The following is an 18832-nucleotide window of genomic DNA, read 5'->3' on the forward strand; positions in this document are numbered from 1 at the left end:
CTACACAGCCAGGCCTTTTTTTAACAAACTTACAAATGCAGGTGATTAGTGATATTCTGCATCCAAATTCCAAATGTCTGTTCAGGGCTACACAGCAGGATACCAGCTAATTAAGATCTTTACAGAATAAATGGCTATTGACAAGATCAAATTGTCAACAGCTTTTAAAAGCACAATGGACTGTACAGAAACTTTCACAACAGAGGAGGTTTGTGTTTGTAAAAGCAGTTCTCATTTATGCATTTATCTTAAAGTGTTACCTAAATTTCACCTGGCTGTTAATCATTTGGAATGGAATTACTTGCCACACTGACACTTTTTAAAAAAGATTTAGAATGATTTATGAGTGATATTAAACCACTCTTTCTTGTAGATCATTCCAAGCAATGATAATTTCCCACAATGCAAGAGTGCAGCCTTACTTGATACATTTCATCACACAATGTCAAAATTTTTATGTAGTTCTGCGAGAACATATGACTTTTCCGTAAAGTAACATCCGAAATCAGCGTACAAAATGTCACCGACTTCTTACACACAGTGATTTTCAGCTGTGGCATGCATGTATACACGCATCACTTGTGTATGACAACATTGCGGGTATGCAAACCACACACAGTGACACTCCAAAATTATTCTTAATTAGGAAGTGCTCGTGGTTTGTGACATTACCCACACTTTTTTTTTTTTTTTTTGGGGGGGGGGGGGCTTTGGAAAGGAAGGGGCTTTTTTAAATAAATGATTCACCCTTATAAAGTGCTTCAGTCATTCTTGGACTGACTGCTGAGACAAGGGAGTGCACGGTGAAGAAAAACCACACATACAACGTAAGTCTCTCCCACCTTGTTCAATCAGAATCTTTTCCTAGGCTGGAGAAGCACACGCATAAAGTGGTACTATTCTATTACAGGACAACTACATTAAAAAAAAAAGCAAAATAGTGACACAGAACATACGCAAATGGTTATTTCAACAGAACCTCAATTATATGTGTTTTAGGTGGCATCATGTTCAAAGAGCAAAATCGACCAAAACAAAAGACAGGTAAGACATTTTAAAGTTCCATATGTATTCATGACATATTTACAGTGAAAGTCAACATTTTTACACATTTCGCGCAAGATGAAACTAGCATGAAGTAAAAGCACAATTTGTTTTTGCTGCTTGTTCTATGTAATGCTATGTTATATTTTGATTCCACAAGATTATGATCATGCAAAATTCATCTTACTCCACCATTTTTGAAAAATTTCTCGCACAAAAAATGTTCCAGTTTCATAGTATATCAATCACAATGGCATAAAACTATGCAAGTTGGTGGCTATAATATGATGTTTATGACATTTCTTATGTACAGACTATTAAATGGGATAGTTTTGGAGGCAGTGACATCATCATCTCTTTTAAATTATTTTGTGATCGTTATATTGGTGTTTTACACAAAATGGGGGAAAGTTGTGATCCCATCTCCTTCTCTCATGTCCAGTCTGATGAAACTTTAACTATTCATTTTGTTTGACATGACTCCTCCTTCATTAAAGTGTCATGTTGGATACAGAATGGAGTTCCCTCTCTTTAAATATTGAATAGCCAATAAGTACGATTTGACTGCCAGTCTGATGCTTCAGTCAGTATCGTGATTGCCAGACAGTGTGAACGGGCCTTCCTCACCTTCAACAGCCTCCACAATTAATAACTCTCATCCTGCCAGTCACTTTATGAATCTAGAAAGTGAAGACACCCCGCAGAGTAAATCTGAGCAAATAACTTCTAACACTTCTGCAGTGTTGTTTGTACAGTTTAGCCAACATACCCTTGTGCATTTAATGCAACTTGAAAATAACATTTCCACATGCAGGGTTAGCAGTAGCACTGGATAAAATTCCCAGTTGCTACTTAGAATTGGGTAAAAATGAGTTACCCCCATTTCATTAATTTTTTTAAAGACAATCTATGAACTTACTGCATTCTTTCTTTGAATCTCATTCTTATATGCTGTTTTCAATAACAAAGTATAAATCACAATTGCAGATAAATAGATTAATACATAGATAAATACATAGATAGACAGAGAGAGAGAGAGATACATAGAACAAAGAAAAAGGGAGAAAAAAGAATGTGGAAATGATCCAATTCGACCCTGTTCCTGCTACATGAAGCAGAACTCTGCCTACAGTGTCTCATGTCCATTGACCAGAACTCGCTCTGACATGGTAATTGGATCAAACTACCCACTTCCCCCACCGGGACGAATTGCTCCTCTGCCTACCGATGCAGACATTGAAATTGGTGGTGTCTGGCCAACTGTGCCGGCACCTGCTTTCTCTCCTTCGTAGCTATGGCAACCACTAAAATCCTTCCCCTTCCCTTGTCCCTCCCCCTTTTTTGCTTTTGTTTTTCAATGAGTGGTTACAGGATGCTTTTAGGAAAGGAATGAACAGGGCATCGTTTCATGAAAGCTGTCGGCCCTGACAAGTTGTCATTTTTCAGTAAAATCCATGGTTTTGATTGGCTGAGAAGCTCTGGTAAATGACTGTTACTATGGTGATTTTCAGAGACAGACAACTTGTCAGGGCTGACAACTTTCATGCAACGGTGCCCTGGTGTCCAGGATACTGACTGTGGCTTGATTACATTTGGTATAGTAATCTCTAATGTGTTCAAACAATAGTATATCAAGCCAGAGTAACATGTCTTTATGAAGAATGTGTTCTTGAATCATTGATAAAGCAACATAATATGAACCACCCTTTCCATGTAGAATTCTGATGAATGAATGCAGATAAACAAAATATAACCCACAATCACATATGATACTTCACAACCTACAAACTGCAAATTACCCTAAAGAGCATGTAAAACAAAACAATATACACAGTGTTTTTTGCTACTGTTAGAAGAAATATGATATTACACTTTTTGTGCCTTCCACAATTTGCTTCCCTTAACAACAAGTTTTGAATATTGTAAATGTATTTGCAACAAAACATTTTTGATATTGTGTCTGTGATCATTAGATGTTGGGATCATGGGGTTCAAAGGTCAGCTTCTGACCGATGTTCTTCCTGTCCCTAGGATGAACCTGACAATAAACAACTTTAATGAAAGGAAATTATCACAATGGCTAGCACCCTTGACACATCTGTTATGATATAAATTAAGACAAACAAATACTCTGACACATGGGAGTAATTACAGGTGTTATGCTTGACGGCTGCCACCTTTATTGTTATTGATTTCCTTATTTTTGCGCTCATTTCCCCCTTTAATATCTCTGCCCCCCCCCCACCACTTCTGTGTGCTGCTTCTTTGTATGTGAGTATTCATCTAATATCTAATCCTTTGTCTGTACTATCGTCATTCGTGACGAGTTTTCCGCAAATGGCAATCTAATAGCGCCGCCCCTGCTGGCAAAATTTCAATTTTGCACCAATATCAAGCTTTTTAATTAGAGATGAAACTGGCCACTATCCAACAGCGTGGACCGACATGTGCACTCCTAACAGCTTCTTCCGTCCTTTTGATTAATAATAGACAACAACACTGTGTACCATTTAATCCTGATTTTAAATAGTTTTCAAGCATACAAATATGCCCCCTAGTTGTAAAATTTAAACTTGCAGTTGACATAAATGTTGGAATTGTATGGGTAAACTTTGTGCGTGCCGTTCTTGATATTTGAAATATTATACATGTAACATTACAAGTATGAGATCTCATCAGCTGACAGAAATTCAAACTCATTCAATTTCATTCAACATTCAACTGCCAAAAATAACACAAAACAATGAATGGATAAAGAACTGAAATTAGACAGAACTTTCTAATGTGTGAGTTTAGATGGCACTAACCATCCACACAAAATATCTTAAGCTCTTAAGATTTATTATTGTTATCATCACTATTATCATTATCATCATATTCATCATAATAGTTAATACTATTGTTATCAATATGATAGCATTACATTTTATCTATCATTGTTATCATTATCATTACCTTCATGCATTCATGGCCCTCATAAATGAGTAATATATTCCCTTCTATGCTAACTACGTAAGATTTATGTAGTATTGAAAAGTATAACAAATGAGAAGGAAACAGGTTAAACAAATTGATGATGTGTCTGACTGTTCTTCAGTCCCCTAAGGCAACCACCAGAACTCAAGAGCAATTGCAAGTAATTGAGACAACGGCCCTCTTCAGTAACGCTGACATTGGGATGGACATTAATAACAGAATGTTGCGCAATTTTGACACACTCGTCGGGACGGCACGTCACACGACGTAATTATGTGTTTCCTACCATGGGCAGGGTTGGTAAGTTGTCTTAATTCCTGGAAAGAACAGTATGCAAGAGCCCCATTAGTGCAACACGACCGTCAAAAGTTTCTATTTTCTATATAACTGCAACTGCAGCAGTGGTAGCAAGCAGCAAAGCAAAAGCCAGTCAGCAGTAAGCATTTCTGTTCTTGTTGTGGCAACTCCCCTATTCCTAATTCCTCTGGTTTACAATATAAAGAAAATGCAGTGCATTTGTCCACACAACATTGATAAATAATCTACTGTATACAAAGTACACTGTATATTTTGTGAAGTGTATAATTTCATGAACTTTGCAAACTCGGCTATTCACAAATTTAAAATCATGCGAAAATATTAACTGTGATCCCAACATGAATATGGGGCGCACCCATGCATCTCTCCGTCCTTTATAGTACTCCAAGATCATAGATTTAACCACTCACAAAATTGTCGGGCAGTCCAGGGCCCTGGTAAATTATGAAGAGTTGTAATTGATCATATAGTTGATTTCTATCATAAGTCTATGGCAGTCTGTGTGGTAAGGAAATTTATAATTGATTATATCTTTTGATAAAACGTGGCCCTGATTCATGAAAAATTAGACTCACTAAACGCCATATAACAGTATACAGTAATTGTGTGAAAAAATAGAACAAACATGTTTCAGGGATACTCATGAGTACAAAGTATACTATGAGTACTTAAGTCTTTGCATTTTCATATCGGTTGCCAATTTGTATTTCCCATAAGCGATTCATCAGTAATTTATAAAACAGAAAAAAAAACCAAACAAACAATTTAACAGATTGACAACCAAGAGGTATTTGTGTCGAGAAAGGATAGGATAAAGTCTTGTCCAAAACCTGTACATTTTTTTTTCCAAAACACTTGTTCTTCAAATCAGTAGTTTGATAATTTTGAGCAGTTGCCAAGATGGCCCACACCAGAAGTTCTGTTCTGTAATTTGTGATAACATATGCAACTCAACATATGGTGCCTGTAATTACCAAGTGAGCAATCGGGACCCGATTGCAGATAATTAGTGGTGTGCCCACAACATTTCTGCTTCATCATCAACTACAAATCACATACGTCAATGGGAGGTACCTAAACTTCCTAATCTTGTTCCTAAACCCTAACTGTGAATCAAGTGATTAAGGACAGAGTCAGTGTTTGTGGTAAACAAGTATAGCTTTGAAAAGAAAAAAAAATACCGCTTAATTCACTTCATATATAATTGAGAGCTTACTCACAGCTTGGCACAGACATGCAGTGTAGAATGATTCCTGCAAATGGCTGCACACTTGACAGGCAGCTGCTGTATCTTTTTCATATCTATAAAACTTTTTATTTTGTAAATTCATTTTTTGAAAACAGCACAAAAACACATTTTCAAAAGGTTAAAAAATGAATAATCATTATCATATCAATGGCATCTTTACAGTCAAACTGTATATGAATTATTTCATATACATCTAAGTACATATCTATCTATCTATCTATCTATCTATTTTTTCCTATTTCATCTATTATCTATCTATCTATCTATCTATCTATCTATCTATCTAACAATCTATCTAACAATTTATCTATCTATCTATCTACTTAGCTATGGAACAAGCACAAAAGGTGTAATATCCTCCCCCCTCCAAAAAAGTAGACCCCCATTGCCCATTAATTAAATCAAGGTCAAAATGTGTTAATGTCAGAGTAAAGGTCCTTCCCTACATGCCTCAGCTCTGAAAGAGTAAGAATCTGAAGCACTGAAATCATCAAGATATTCCCACAATCCCCCTCCAACCAGAAATGGATGGAGGAAGGAGCAAATTTGCACAGGAAAACCATACCATATTTCTGACAGACTTATAACAGTTGCTTAGACAATCAAATGGTTAAACTAATATCTGAGTATCTAGGTACGTAGTATGCCTGTGGTGGTGAGACAAAGCTTTGCTTTTCTTGACTATAGATCGACAGCTGGCACCACTTGTGTTCCTTCCTTCTTCATCTATTTCTTGTGTGTTTGCGGCAGAAAGAGAGCCCACTTTGATGGCTGACTCAAAGATAAGTTTCTAGCTATGTTCTACATATGTCAGCTGCCTTTCTTCAATCATGCCTTAATCACCTTAACATCAAGTGAAAATCACATGAAGTTACTGTTTTGTTTTGTTTTGTTTTCAATAGATGGACCTATGATTTCTGTGCTACCCAGAGTTAATATGATTGGAAACGTTCAGGAAGTCAATGAAGTAACTCAGTAAATATCTTATTCAATTTCTTAACTGCACGCATTTGCTTCTAGTCAAAGGTATCAATGCTGCAGCCTTTTTCTACCGGTACCCCTCTAAATATCAAAATTATATTCTAACAGAAATGTAGACTACGGCCATGGCATCACGATGCATCGTATCATTACTTTCTTATCAAGTATATTGAGTATTCCCATCATATTTGCACAATGCAACACAACGGCAGAAACAATGTTACCATGATACTATGTCTGGACCACTTAGAATTTTCACCAATATCACTGTAAATCTGCATGTAATACATATTATTAAAGGGGGGGGGGGGGGGAGGGGGTGACACAATATTAGTCTTCTTTAATGAGACTGAAGTGAAATTGTTTAAATCTATGATGAAATGACTTTTCCTTCATATCAATTTTTGAAAGTGCTGTAAAAAGAGTCATTTTGACCTCAGGTCACATTTCTATATGTATGCAATTATTATTATTATTATCATTATTCAATTTTTACTGGTGTAAAACTCTGACTTCTTAAAGCTCCATTCCATAGGAAAGTTGACTCTTTCTAACAGATTAATGTAAAACAAACAGAACAGTTTTAATAAAATTGCATAGTAATCAAGGGGAAAAGTATAATATTTCCCTTTAAATGAGTGTATAAGACCAAGTACTCCTCAAATAATCTAATCCATGCCTCATCATATCGAGGAGGCCCCTGGAAGCCTCGCACCCAGGACGTGGACATATGAGGGTGAGGTGCAAAACTTCTTATGCCATGCGTGCAACGGGATTAACATCCAAGGGTGAAGAGTCGGGAGGAAGTACACCCAAATCCCCCGCGACTGACGCACGCAAGGCACGCTGCGACTGACATAGCAACCCTCCTTCTTCCAGACAGAACTCACCAGGTGGTGCGGATTAAGGTATGATTGATCTTTGGGTAATAAGGGAAGAGCAGAACACCTTGCCAAGGTAAAAAATATTGACAAAACTGATGTGATCAAGTTCCTGGTGTCAAACAAATACAGAAGGAATACTAAAGGTGATGGCACTTCACATTCTTAATGCTACTTGGTTGTAGTTTAGTAAAAAAGTTTGAAACATGGTATTCTGCCAACTCAAGGGAATATAGATTTACATATAAGTGAGGTTTTCATAAATTCATCCATTTCTTTCCCTTGTGCAGTCTACAAAATGATAATGAATTATGAAGACAAAATTAACAACAAAGAACAACCCTATAATAAACAAATAGAAAAAACCCCCTCATAAATGGCACAGTAGTGCAAAAAGTGCACATTACTGCACTGCAAGATCTTAAAATATGGACAAATTGATTGTGTAACTGAAGCAGATCTACAAGGCGTGAGTCTAGGAGCAGCAGACTCTGCTCAAGAATCTTTTCCCCACTTTGTTTCTTCCCATTATGGGTGTGTCGCACCTCCTCAACCGTCCCGGTTTCATCATGTGCTCCCCTTGCTACCTCATTACGCGTTCGCTGCAGCCGAAAATTGCACTGCTGATTGATGCCGCCCTCTATAAAGGGACTGTAATGTAGAGCCGTCGCTGCCTTCAGAGTTAGATTCAGATTTAGCATCAAGGTCTCAAAACTGATTGATGGAGATGATGAATTCTTTCTCCTCGTGAAAACTCTAAAAAAGTTTGACATATTCCACTGCCAAAAGTATCAAAATGTCTTGAATGCAAAAGTCCCCCCCTCCTTACATCATCCCAATTTTTTATTCTTCCAATTTTCTTTCAGTCAAGTCTTGATACAAAGAATTCAAGCTATACATGGCAATTACAAGAATTTACATTCTCTTTATTGAATATTGTCTACTCAGAAATACCAGGAGAGTACTGTCATTTTACTCTTTGTAGGAATACATACCTTGGAAGTGCATGAACATAAACATTAAAAAAAAATTGAAGTAAACTGGCGCAAAGAGGCATCTTTATTTTATGATCCACAGGAATGAGTTCTGGCATGTAGGAGTATGTTAGTCTGAACACAGCTTATATACATCTTAACCCATGAACATGAACTCTACAACCTCCACGACTGGGTCTAAGTGTGGGGCAAATTCCAGCTCCATAATGAGAACCAGAACTCTGACAACTTCATGCTGTCCCTTGGGTGGGTAAATCCCAGGTCCCGCATGTCCAAATGGAAAAGAGAGATAAATTGAATATGTACTTGTGGGTAAACACTACCTCTTCGTTTTATCTCAACCCATGATCGGCCCTGGCAACCTGGGGTTCACATATGGGTGGCTTTCATGCTTGGAAAATGAAAGATACGCCATCCCTGCCAGAGTTGGGTTTGTGTTTGACGTCATAACACTGACATGAACTCTTCAACTGAGGTGCGTATTGGCTGCGTACCCAGACTGCATGTAACCTCGTGGATTTTCAGATACATGTACACAAACTGGATGGATGTGCAGAGAATTTGATTCACCTAATATGGAAATTCATCCAACATTATGCCCTGCCTTCACTTGCTATTTCATGGCATTATGGACTAGTTGCATTGTAAGGGGTGATGTGTGAGATAAAAATGACCATGCACACACAACTAAACCATGTAAATAAAGAAAATGGATGCACTGCCTCTAGAGGTGATTAAGTTCCAAGAAGGGATAAGATTTTCAGAAGTTGTTGCAGGAGATTCACAAAACACTAAAGCTTTAACAAGGATATGAATAAAGCATATCATAGATGTATTGATACTTTCCTTCAAATTGAGAGGGGATCAACGACTAAATATATCCAAAAATACCATAACATCAACTTCATCAAAGAAGATCAATCTGATTAGTAAGAGAAAATGTTAGTGTGAGAAAGGCCACAGAAATAAGGAAATGTTCCTAAACATCCATGTGAACTCACCGGATCCCATTTCTTGATGGCATCACGCTCCTCAAACCTCACAATTTCCGTCCTGATATTATCCCCAAAGACCTCAGGTCCATCATACTTGTATATGACAGGCTCGGGTGGAGTGTGCTCCTCAAACGAACACTCCTTGGGAGGCTCTTCCTCCACAGGTGACTCCGTCTCCAAGAGGTCATCTTCGTTGTCAGGAGGAAACTCATAGATGGCCCCCTCCTCGGCAATGTTCCTCTGCACTAAGCTGCTGGTGCTTTTGTCGCTGTCATTGCGACTGGGCTGGTTCCCCGATGCCTGGATATCGGTGACCTCGTACGTCGACGACACATGAATGTAGTCATCCTTTTTTGTGGTCCTCACACAGAGTCCGTGACCCTGGCTGTCACAGACATTTCCAGGTAACTGGATGACCTCTTCATAGTCCGCTTGGATGTGGGTGGAGCGTGGGGTTTGAACGACACTCCTCGCGGGAGGTGTTGGTTTGCACTGTATGGGTGTCTCGTATCCCCCATCATCCACTATGTGGTTGCTGGGACTGCAAGGTGCACTGGGGTTTGCCAGCCCCTCGGGTGTGGCAGGCATGGCGGACTTGACAATGCCATTGGGCAGGGTCCCTCCATTGAGCTTACCGGTGCCGTTGGGCCTGGCAGGGGGAACAGGCTTGGCAGGGGGAATGTTCTGTCTGGCAGGGGGTCGGGGCTTGCTCGGGGCACCATTCGTACTGGTCTGGCTTGGCCCATTGGGGATCTTTTGCACATTATTTACAGGATTGCTCAACCTCAATGGCCCGTTGGTGAATTTTGATGGTGGCGGACTAGGACTCCCCTGGGATCTTTCCCTACCTTGACTGTCATTTGAAATTCGTTTTAAACGGGGACTGTAATCTCCATTCATGAGACTGCCCTTGGAATCATAACTTCTATTGGACCCATGACTACTGTAGGACTCCCGCATGCCAGGCAGGTCAAAGTTTCCGTGCAGTTCATGGTGACCAAAGGAGGCATGAGAGTCAAGGGAAGATTTCAGACTTTGGTGTGACTCCTGACTACCTCTCGAAAGATGGCTGCTGTGTGACTCATGACTGGTCAGACTAAAGTGTGACTCCCGACTGGTGTAGGAATCCCGTTCAATGGGCGAGGAGCGCCCCCTGTAGGATGCTAGTGAGTGTTCCCGTCCGAGCGTAGCCCTGTCAATCTGCATGACACGCTCTCTGACAGACATGGACTCACCCTCGCAGACTCCTTCGGTGATCTCCTGCAGATCCCTCTTTTCGTTGCTCAGCCTGACTTCAGGCCTTGGTGAGGACTCCTCCCGCTTGAACACATCCTCATTGGCATGTGCCTCAATGCTCTGTTTCATCCTGACAACATCCTCCTCTTCCCTATCCATAATATCATCATCCTCATCCTCTTCCTCTTCTTCCAACAAGTCATCCTTGCTCTTTTTCAGCGCCTCCTGCATGGCCTGCACTTGCTCGGCCAAGCTCTGCACAAAGTCCTTGCAAGTCTCAAGGTCAGTGACAATGGTCTTTGGCCTCACAATTGCTGACAGGTCCTCTTCGTTGATGGTGTCCAAGTCACCACAGTTAGAGGTGTCCAATTTGTGAGACCTGTCCGAGTCTCGTCGGTAAATTCCCGAGTCCCCGGAGTCTCCATTACCAGAGTCCCGGAGGCTAAAGTCCCTGGCAGTGGAGTAGTCCCTCCTGCTGTGTCCATTGCCGGTGGAGTCTCCGGACTCATCAGAATCCAGTGGGTCTGATGAGGGTGAGATGTCCTCTGAGCTCAGCTCGGAAGACACGATGGAACTGGACTCTGATTTCTTGTCAGCATCCCATTCCACAGCCATCAGCTGCAAAGGAAAGGTGAGAAAGAAAATTAAGAGTTAGAAAACCACTGTATCTGACTCCATTTGAATACTGTTATATTTTCCCGTACTGCACCAGATGAGGCAACAAAAACAAAACTTTCTTCTTATCATTTGACATCACGTGAATGAAACAGTAGAAAAAGTCTCCAGAGCTTATTTTCCTTTGTCATAGCCATGATAAATATCAGAAGTAGATATGAACATATTCAAATTTCAGTTGTGAATCAGTGACAATAGGGGTGTGTTCCATCGCCCAGAAGTGAACCGAACCAAATCAAGCCATACCATGCCAGATTGGGTGCATTTGAGCACTCTTCGGAGAAAGCATACCTCACGAGTTATTTTTTGACTTGTCAGAGGGGTTACATGTTTTGCAGCAGTAGGGTCATGCACCTAACGTGCCTATGCTACATACAGGTGTCCCGAACAAAGAGAATCAACTCTTTGGATTTATGATGTAGTATGTATTATGCACATTTTTTTCATACCAGTTTCTGGTATAGTATGCTTTTGGACCAATTTGTGGTCGAGAACTCTGTGGCATGGTACGGTATGGGTATAGTATTTTTTTTTTGCGGCACATCGGAAAGTGGTCAATTTTTGGCACTGTACAGTACTGTAAGGTAGGCCTACACTTTCGGAGCTACTTGAGGGCTCCTCTAGCATAGGTATGGTACTGTACAGTACACTTTAGGAGAACATATCACTCAAATGCACCCTAAGACATGTTATGATTGAAGAAAGGCAACTTCTGTCTGCAGATCAATGATGAAACCCCTGTATGGAAATAGATGGATGTAGCATTACAACAACTATGACAACTTAATCTAATGACACAGACTTTAGGAATTATGTTGGATGGTTGGATCTAAAACGAGGACTTGCATCGGGACAAGATCAAGTGTAGACAATAAACAATCACATTCAGAACTGGAAATACTCCACTTTTCTTTTTTTTTAATCCATGCAAAGACAAAAGACCAAGTATTATATCACAAAGTGCAAAATCACTTAAGTCATCACTTCATTCTTTAGAAAGGTCTTAAGCTGCAAATTGGCAGCATCTCACTGTTTAACAAAGTGATAGAGAGAGAGAGAAAAATTGTCGATTGCAAGGGGTGAAGTCAGACATCAAAAGTCAAAGGGTCGGCTGTGACCACATAGCAAGAAGTGTCCCTGAATTAGGCATGCAATACAGGAATAGAGCTAATGCTATATGGAAGGCACTTGCGACACAACTGATTTCCTGTATTGCATGAGAATCGGTCACATTCTGACCCCGCAATCTCGTATTCTCTCCCTCTAGGTCTTTCCTTGCCAGTGCACGATCCAGACACAAAAACATGATCAACTGCTCATGGCAGGGGAAGTCAATTGCTTGGAAGAGGATCTAAAATGGCTGCCGATGAGAGATACGGAGAACGTGCCCAGTTCCAACTCACTGCCCTCCATCAATCTTCCATCTTATCTCTCTTAAAGTTCGTGCTGTGGATGACGGCAAGACCCGGTGAAAGAGAGACAGGAGTTCCTCACAGGATTAAAGTATCAGGACCAAATTCCAAGAGTACCACAGGATTTTCTTTCCACAATATACCAGGAATGGACACGACAGCGGCATAACTGTCAATACAAAACCTGACAGTAATGATTAGATACCACAAATTGTCACTTCATGCCATGTCAGTCACAGCTCTCTCAAAAGTTAACCCGTTGAGGATGAGTCCAGTGTATACTCTGGCAATTAGTGTCTATGGGAAATGCATGTTGTAGCAAAATCAGCCTGTCTTCAACGGGTCAAAGCTTGAAACCACCTTCCACCTGCTAAGTGAACACTTTAATTTTTTACAAATGCTATGCTGCCATTAGAAAACAAGAGTGACTTTAATCATTTATTTTCATGCAGATTCTTTTCATATGCATTTATATTTAACAGTATTCAATGTCCCGAGTGCAAATCAGATACAGAGATGCAGTATGTTCACATTGGTGATAATCAGCCCTCTTGCACGTTAAAAAACCAACACATGTTTAGACTCCTTAACACCCTTGACATTGGCAAGTTTCTTTAACCCCTCGGAGACAGGGTGACTTTTTCTTTTTTAAATAATCACATGCCCTGATTGCAAACTCCAGCCTGGGTGTGCTGGGGACTAGACCGGGGGAAAGGTTAAGATGCTTTGTACAAGGCAGTGACATTTTTTTCTTTCTTTGAGCAGGAAAACCCGCCAGACACCTCGCTTCCCGCTGCTCTTGATGGAGGTTAAAAAGCTTGCCGTGCTCTCGCTGAGGTAGACAGGCCTGACAACAGCTCGCGATGTATGAGTAGTCATGATCACGTTCTCCCTTATCCTTCCTAATGCCTCGCCTCACCAATCACCACAGTCTAGCCCCCCCCCCCAAAAAAAAGAGAAGAAGATAGTTTACATACAAAGTCTCCTTATTTAACCCGTTGAGGACGGACTGATTTTGCTAAAACACACATTTCCCATAGACACCTGCCCGAGTATTCTTGGGACTCATCTTCAACGGGTTAAAATCATCCACAATGTGTTGTAGGTATACTTCTATTTACACCAAAGGGCTGCCTACATTTCCCTTTTTTTTGTGTGTGTAATTACCAGATATCTCAAACACACAGAGAGAATCGAGAACTGAAGAGAACATTAGACTATCCGCCCCCATAAACATGAGTCTATAACCCTTTTGTGCCATGGACTTTGGACAGTGTGTCCAATGCTATATGGTTTCCTATGTCAATTCACATTCAAAGCATACAATGGGTTAATCCCTTCCTCGTGGGGAAACCTCATGGGTCCTACGCAAAGTTTATGGACATTTCACAATCTTGGAGGTGAGAGAATAACTGTGACATAGAGCTCACACCCCCACACCTCAAAGAGAAAGAAAAAAAGTAGAATAAAATGCCACCTAAAGGCCACATCCTACTTTGATAAGTTTGAGACGGATCAGACAGACATGAAATTTCTACCACTTGCTCCAAGACGAAGGTCAAAACAGCCATGCGAAAATCAAACACACACCGAGACATAATTCAAGCCATGAACGGCTGAGGTTGTGGGCGCGCGTGTCATGTCACATATGAACACCATAACAACTGTCTTATTGGCTGAAAGGGGAACTGACTCAAGGAACACTTTAGTCTCTTCACAGCTTTCTACACATAATAACATAATGTAGGATTGTTTTTGTGTCAACTGTTTTATAGAAACCACCTGTTTGAGAGGCTAGATATCAGCTACATGAGATTTCACACGTAACATGCTCATTGACTTGAAATCATGCTGCTTTTGTTTCCTTACCTACTTCAAGCAAACCGTACACAGAATCTCAGAGGTTGTTGAGAATGCCTACACTGATTATGAAATCATGAACAAAATTTGTGATTCTTACCCCTCAAGCTTCAGACATACCATTGAAAATATCATGCAAGTTCATCACCATATATAAACCAAATTCCTTCCTTCCTTCTTTTATCCCCCAAGGCAACAATCTATGGCCCCTGAGTAAACATTGATAGAGGATTCTAAGAAGTTACGTGAAGGCCCCCTAGGGCGCTTTATCATCTCGACACACATTATATTTCAGGAGGAAAGATGAATCAGGAAGCAAGGAGGCCAATGACACTACATGTTTTCTCCAGTGAGCCATCTCCTCTACCTTTTTAATTCCTTGAGGGGCTTGGACGAGGGAAAGAGAGGGGATGGGGAGGGAAGGGACGGGATGGCACTATGCACACATGAGTGTGAATACTCATATTTTTATTTTGTACTGACAGACATTCACCTATCAAAACATTGGCCCGCGCCTCTTCCACAAATACAGCAAACAAGTCACAATACACAGTCATGGATATTTCTAATGCAACTTGATCCATATTCTAACTTTGCTTTGTGGGCCTGCGGGAATTTTCAATGCTTTGACCCATTACATCAGAAAAAACATATTTCTGTGGCATTTCTTTGGTGCTGAACCTTTTTACTGTAACTTTCACTATTTAGTTTTAGTGTCTCGTATGTAAGTATGGATATCATGAAAAACTCTCTCTCCATTCGATACATTTTGTTAAATTTCTTTCTGATTTTGTGGAAATCTATACAAATATATATGAACTGATACATCATGTTATCTACATAGAAGGCATCTCATCATTTTGCACTTTATTGGTTGTTAATCAGACTTATCAAACTGATTTGAAAAGTGAGAAGCTTCATAATATCATTTCTTTTTTATTCTACTGTAAATGCCATATATTCAGCAAGCGTATTTTTTTCCCTAATTGGGACCTCCTAACAATTTTGCAATGGATAAATTCATGATTGTGGAGTACAGTACTGAGCGGAAAAATCATGAATGCACGTCACATTTAAATTGGGATGAAAGTTAATATTTTTACACGTTTTTGAATGTGTGTACAGCACCTGACTTACGAAATTTGAGAAAAATTAAAACCATGCAAAATACATAGCATATACAGTACCTTACACTGTTGAGGGTGAGCTGGTTTCGCTATAATGCAAGTTTCCCATAGAAACCTGACTGAGTATACTTAGGATTAGGCTGCAACAGGTTAAGAAATACTAACAAAGATTAGTAAAAATTGGAAATATAGAGATACAGCACTAAACCACAAGACTGTGGCTTCTGGGTCCTGGTGGGGGTAAAAGGGGAGGGGGGGCTTGTGGCCAGGGACTGACAGGCAAGGAACATCACCCTCATCATATCCCCTGGTTCTTGACCCCCACCTCCTCTCACCAGGGTCCTCGGAGGAGGAGGAGGAGGAACATGACAAGAACAGGGTTGAGCAGGGAAGCGCTGGACCCTGATTGGATGGCAGCAGACACGAATTGATACCGAGGACTTCCTGTTATGTCCGCAGTGTGACTACCACCCCCCCCCCCCCCCATCACCACCTCTGCAGTCATCGCTTCCACAGGGGTTGGGAGGACAGGGATGTGGATAGATGAGTAGGACATGGCCAGACAAGGAATGGTAAGCCTGGATGCTGGCTCCTTATGTAATGGAACATCGGCTGCAGGCAAGGACATGGTCAAGGGAAGAACAGTAGGTCACATGACTAAAACTTTCTCCCACTGACCTTGGGCATGGGCATGAACCCCCCATCATGGTTGTCTGCAAGATTTCAGACTAAATCATACCCAGTTTGCCGAAAAAAAGAGAATGAGTCATCGAGACCTGTTCGTGACAGCAGGCCATAAACAGAGCCACAACTTTGCTCGACAAAACAACGCTTTTGTTGGCATGTCATCTTCCGCTCAAAAACTTTGGGATTCTATGTGGACAGTTTGGTTTCTGTAGAGGCCCCTTCATGAGAAAGGATATCGGTTCTATTCACAGTGATTTAAGATCAATACAGCTTTGAGTATTATGCTAGTGTTCAAGCTGAGATAAACTCTTTAACAAAAATATTCATACATACATTCATAGAACTGTGCAAAAAATACAAAATTTCAAACATACATAGATAAGCAAATTGTGAAAGGACGAGTCCACTTTCATATACATGTGGATTGAGTGAAGGTAACAATAGAAGAACACATCAGTGGCAGTTCGGGGAAAATTTGACAATCATTCAAAAGTTATGAATTTTTAAAGTATATGCGCATTCACTGCTGGAAGAGAAAACTACTACAGTGTATGTCATATGCCTACAACGATATAAGGAAAATAAAAAGAGAACTTCACAAAACTTTACTTTTTGAAAAAAGTGCACATTTTTTTGACTTGTTGCTTATGTGTATGTTAAGGGTAATATTATTCCCCCTGCTTTCTGAAAAAGAGAAGTCACTTGTTCTTCTGTTATACAAGAAAAGTGAAGATGTGTTGAATTTTTTTTATTCTTTTTTAATATCGTTGTACACATGTGACATCACAAGCTATGGTAGTCTTCTCATTCAGTCTTGACTGATCAAAAACTTCAAAAATTCATAACTTTTGAATGGATTGTCCGATTTTCCTCAAACTCTCACTGATGTGTTCTACTAATATTGCTGCATTCACAAAACTCACATGTCTATGAAAGTGAACTTGTCCTTTAAAGTCATATTCTCTTGCCCATTCTAATTAGTTTAGAATGATCTGTATTGCGATTTGATTCAATCTGTCGATCACACTTGTCATAACTAGGAACATTGTATCATGATGGCACTATCAGTATGCTTTTAAAGCTTTGCCAGTACATCCTTTCAGTATTCATACACGTGGTATGTTTCCTAAAAATCAAAATGATGTATAACTAATGTGAAGCTAATCCAACTGTCTGATTGTTGTTGCCACTTCTGGAATTTTTTTATTTGTTTAGATGATCTATTGTAGGACCACATATAAGTAGGCCTACTCATCTTTTGAGCTATTACAGATTAGTGTTCGACAGTGTGACTTTATTAGCGCTCCCAAGTGACAATGTAACAGCCACATTTTTGTTAAGCAATTGTCACAGTCTTAAAAGTCACATCAATTTCTAATCATGTTCTAGAGAAAGTTTCATGCATATTATCCTATATAAGAGTCAGCAATATCTCCCAGGGCAAATAATGGCTTTAAAAAATAATGCTTGCGTGACAATTCTTCTACTGTTCGTTCAAAGACAGGACTTAATTTGGACACTGTAAGAACTGACGGATGGATAAACATTCGGATCAAAAGTTGAAAATTCGGTTGTAGGTAGTTTTGATCTTATACATTAATGTGCATAATCTGCAATGCAAAGATGGCTAATGACTTCCCTTGACTCTAAAAAAACAAAGTGCAAATCAACTGAAGATCATGACTATTTCATTAGCTTAAGTAGTAATGAAAGAGATATCATCCTCTTTTGCTTTTCATTAAAAAAAATCAGAGGAGAGCCTTTGATGATGCAGGAGAGAATTTTAAAAGTGTTGAAATAATTACTTCAGCTAGTGTTATATGAGTAGTTTCCTTTTCTATTTTGTCCAGCAAGACTCCCCCATCCTGGCCTCATAGGTGGAGTCCTGCTGGCGATATTTTTAACTCAACTGGGGTGGATATAAGAGCAAGGTTTGACGTACACAGAACTTAAAACTCGATAAGCCATCTTACATAGTCGTTTCCCCACAGTGCTGTCTGTCTCGATCCATGGTGATCCCATATGTCATTTAGCTTTCCACCTCACTTGAATACTGGGAAAGCTTAGGATATTAGAGCCAGAATATAAGGAGAATACAGACTACAGAAAGAATCTCCTTGTAGGAAATAGCTAGAATCTGCGATGGGTATCAGCCATAGGGATCAACAGGGATTTGTGCTCTACAATTCAAGGGTTCGATCCCCGTAGGTTTTTTGCATATCTGGGAGAGGTATGATGGTTGAAAAATTGGTTGGACAAGGATCAAGGGATTTATCATTTAGATATCTGTCATTGACTGATTCCAACCTTCTTGCAGTGGTTGTCTTTCAGTATCATTTAGACTATACCTTCAGAAATAGGGGCCTAAATCTACAGCCACATTGTAACACTACCTC

General features: G+C 39.9%; 1 protein-coding gene across 1 annotated transcript in view; it reads right to left on the reverse strand.

Annotated features, from left to right (window-relative positions):
- LOC139710007 (uncharacterized) overlaps nt 1-18832 on the reverse strand; it is a 230010-nt gene that overhangs the window by 21991 nt on the left and 189187 nt on the right. The window contains exon 4 of the mRNA XM_071621959.1: nt 9446-11293. Coding sequence (XP_071478060.1) covers nt 9446-11293 — 1848 coding nt within the window. The remainder of the gene's footprint in view (nt 1-9445; nt 11294-18832) is intronic.

The sequence above is a fragment of the Diadema antillarum genome, unplaced genomic scaffold (assembly GCF_040938485.1).
Source record: "Diadema antillarum isolate AM-2024a unplaced genomic scaffold, OU_Dant_1.0 seq00001489_RagTag, whole genome shotgun sequence".
NCBI lineage: Eukaryota > Metazoa > Echinodermata > Echinoidea > Diadematoida > Diadematidae > Diadema > Diadema antillarum.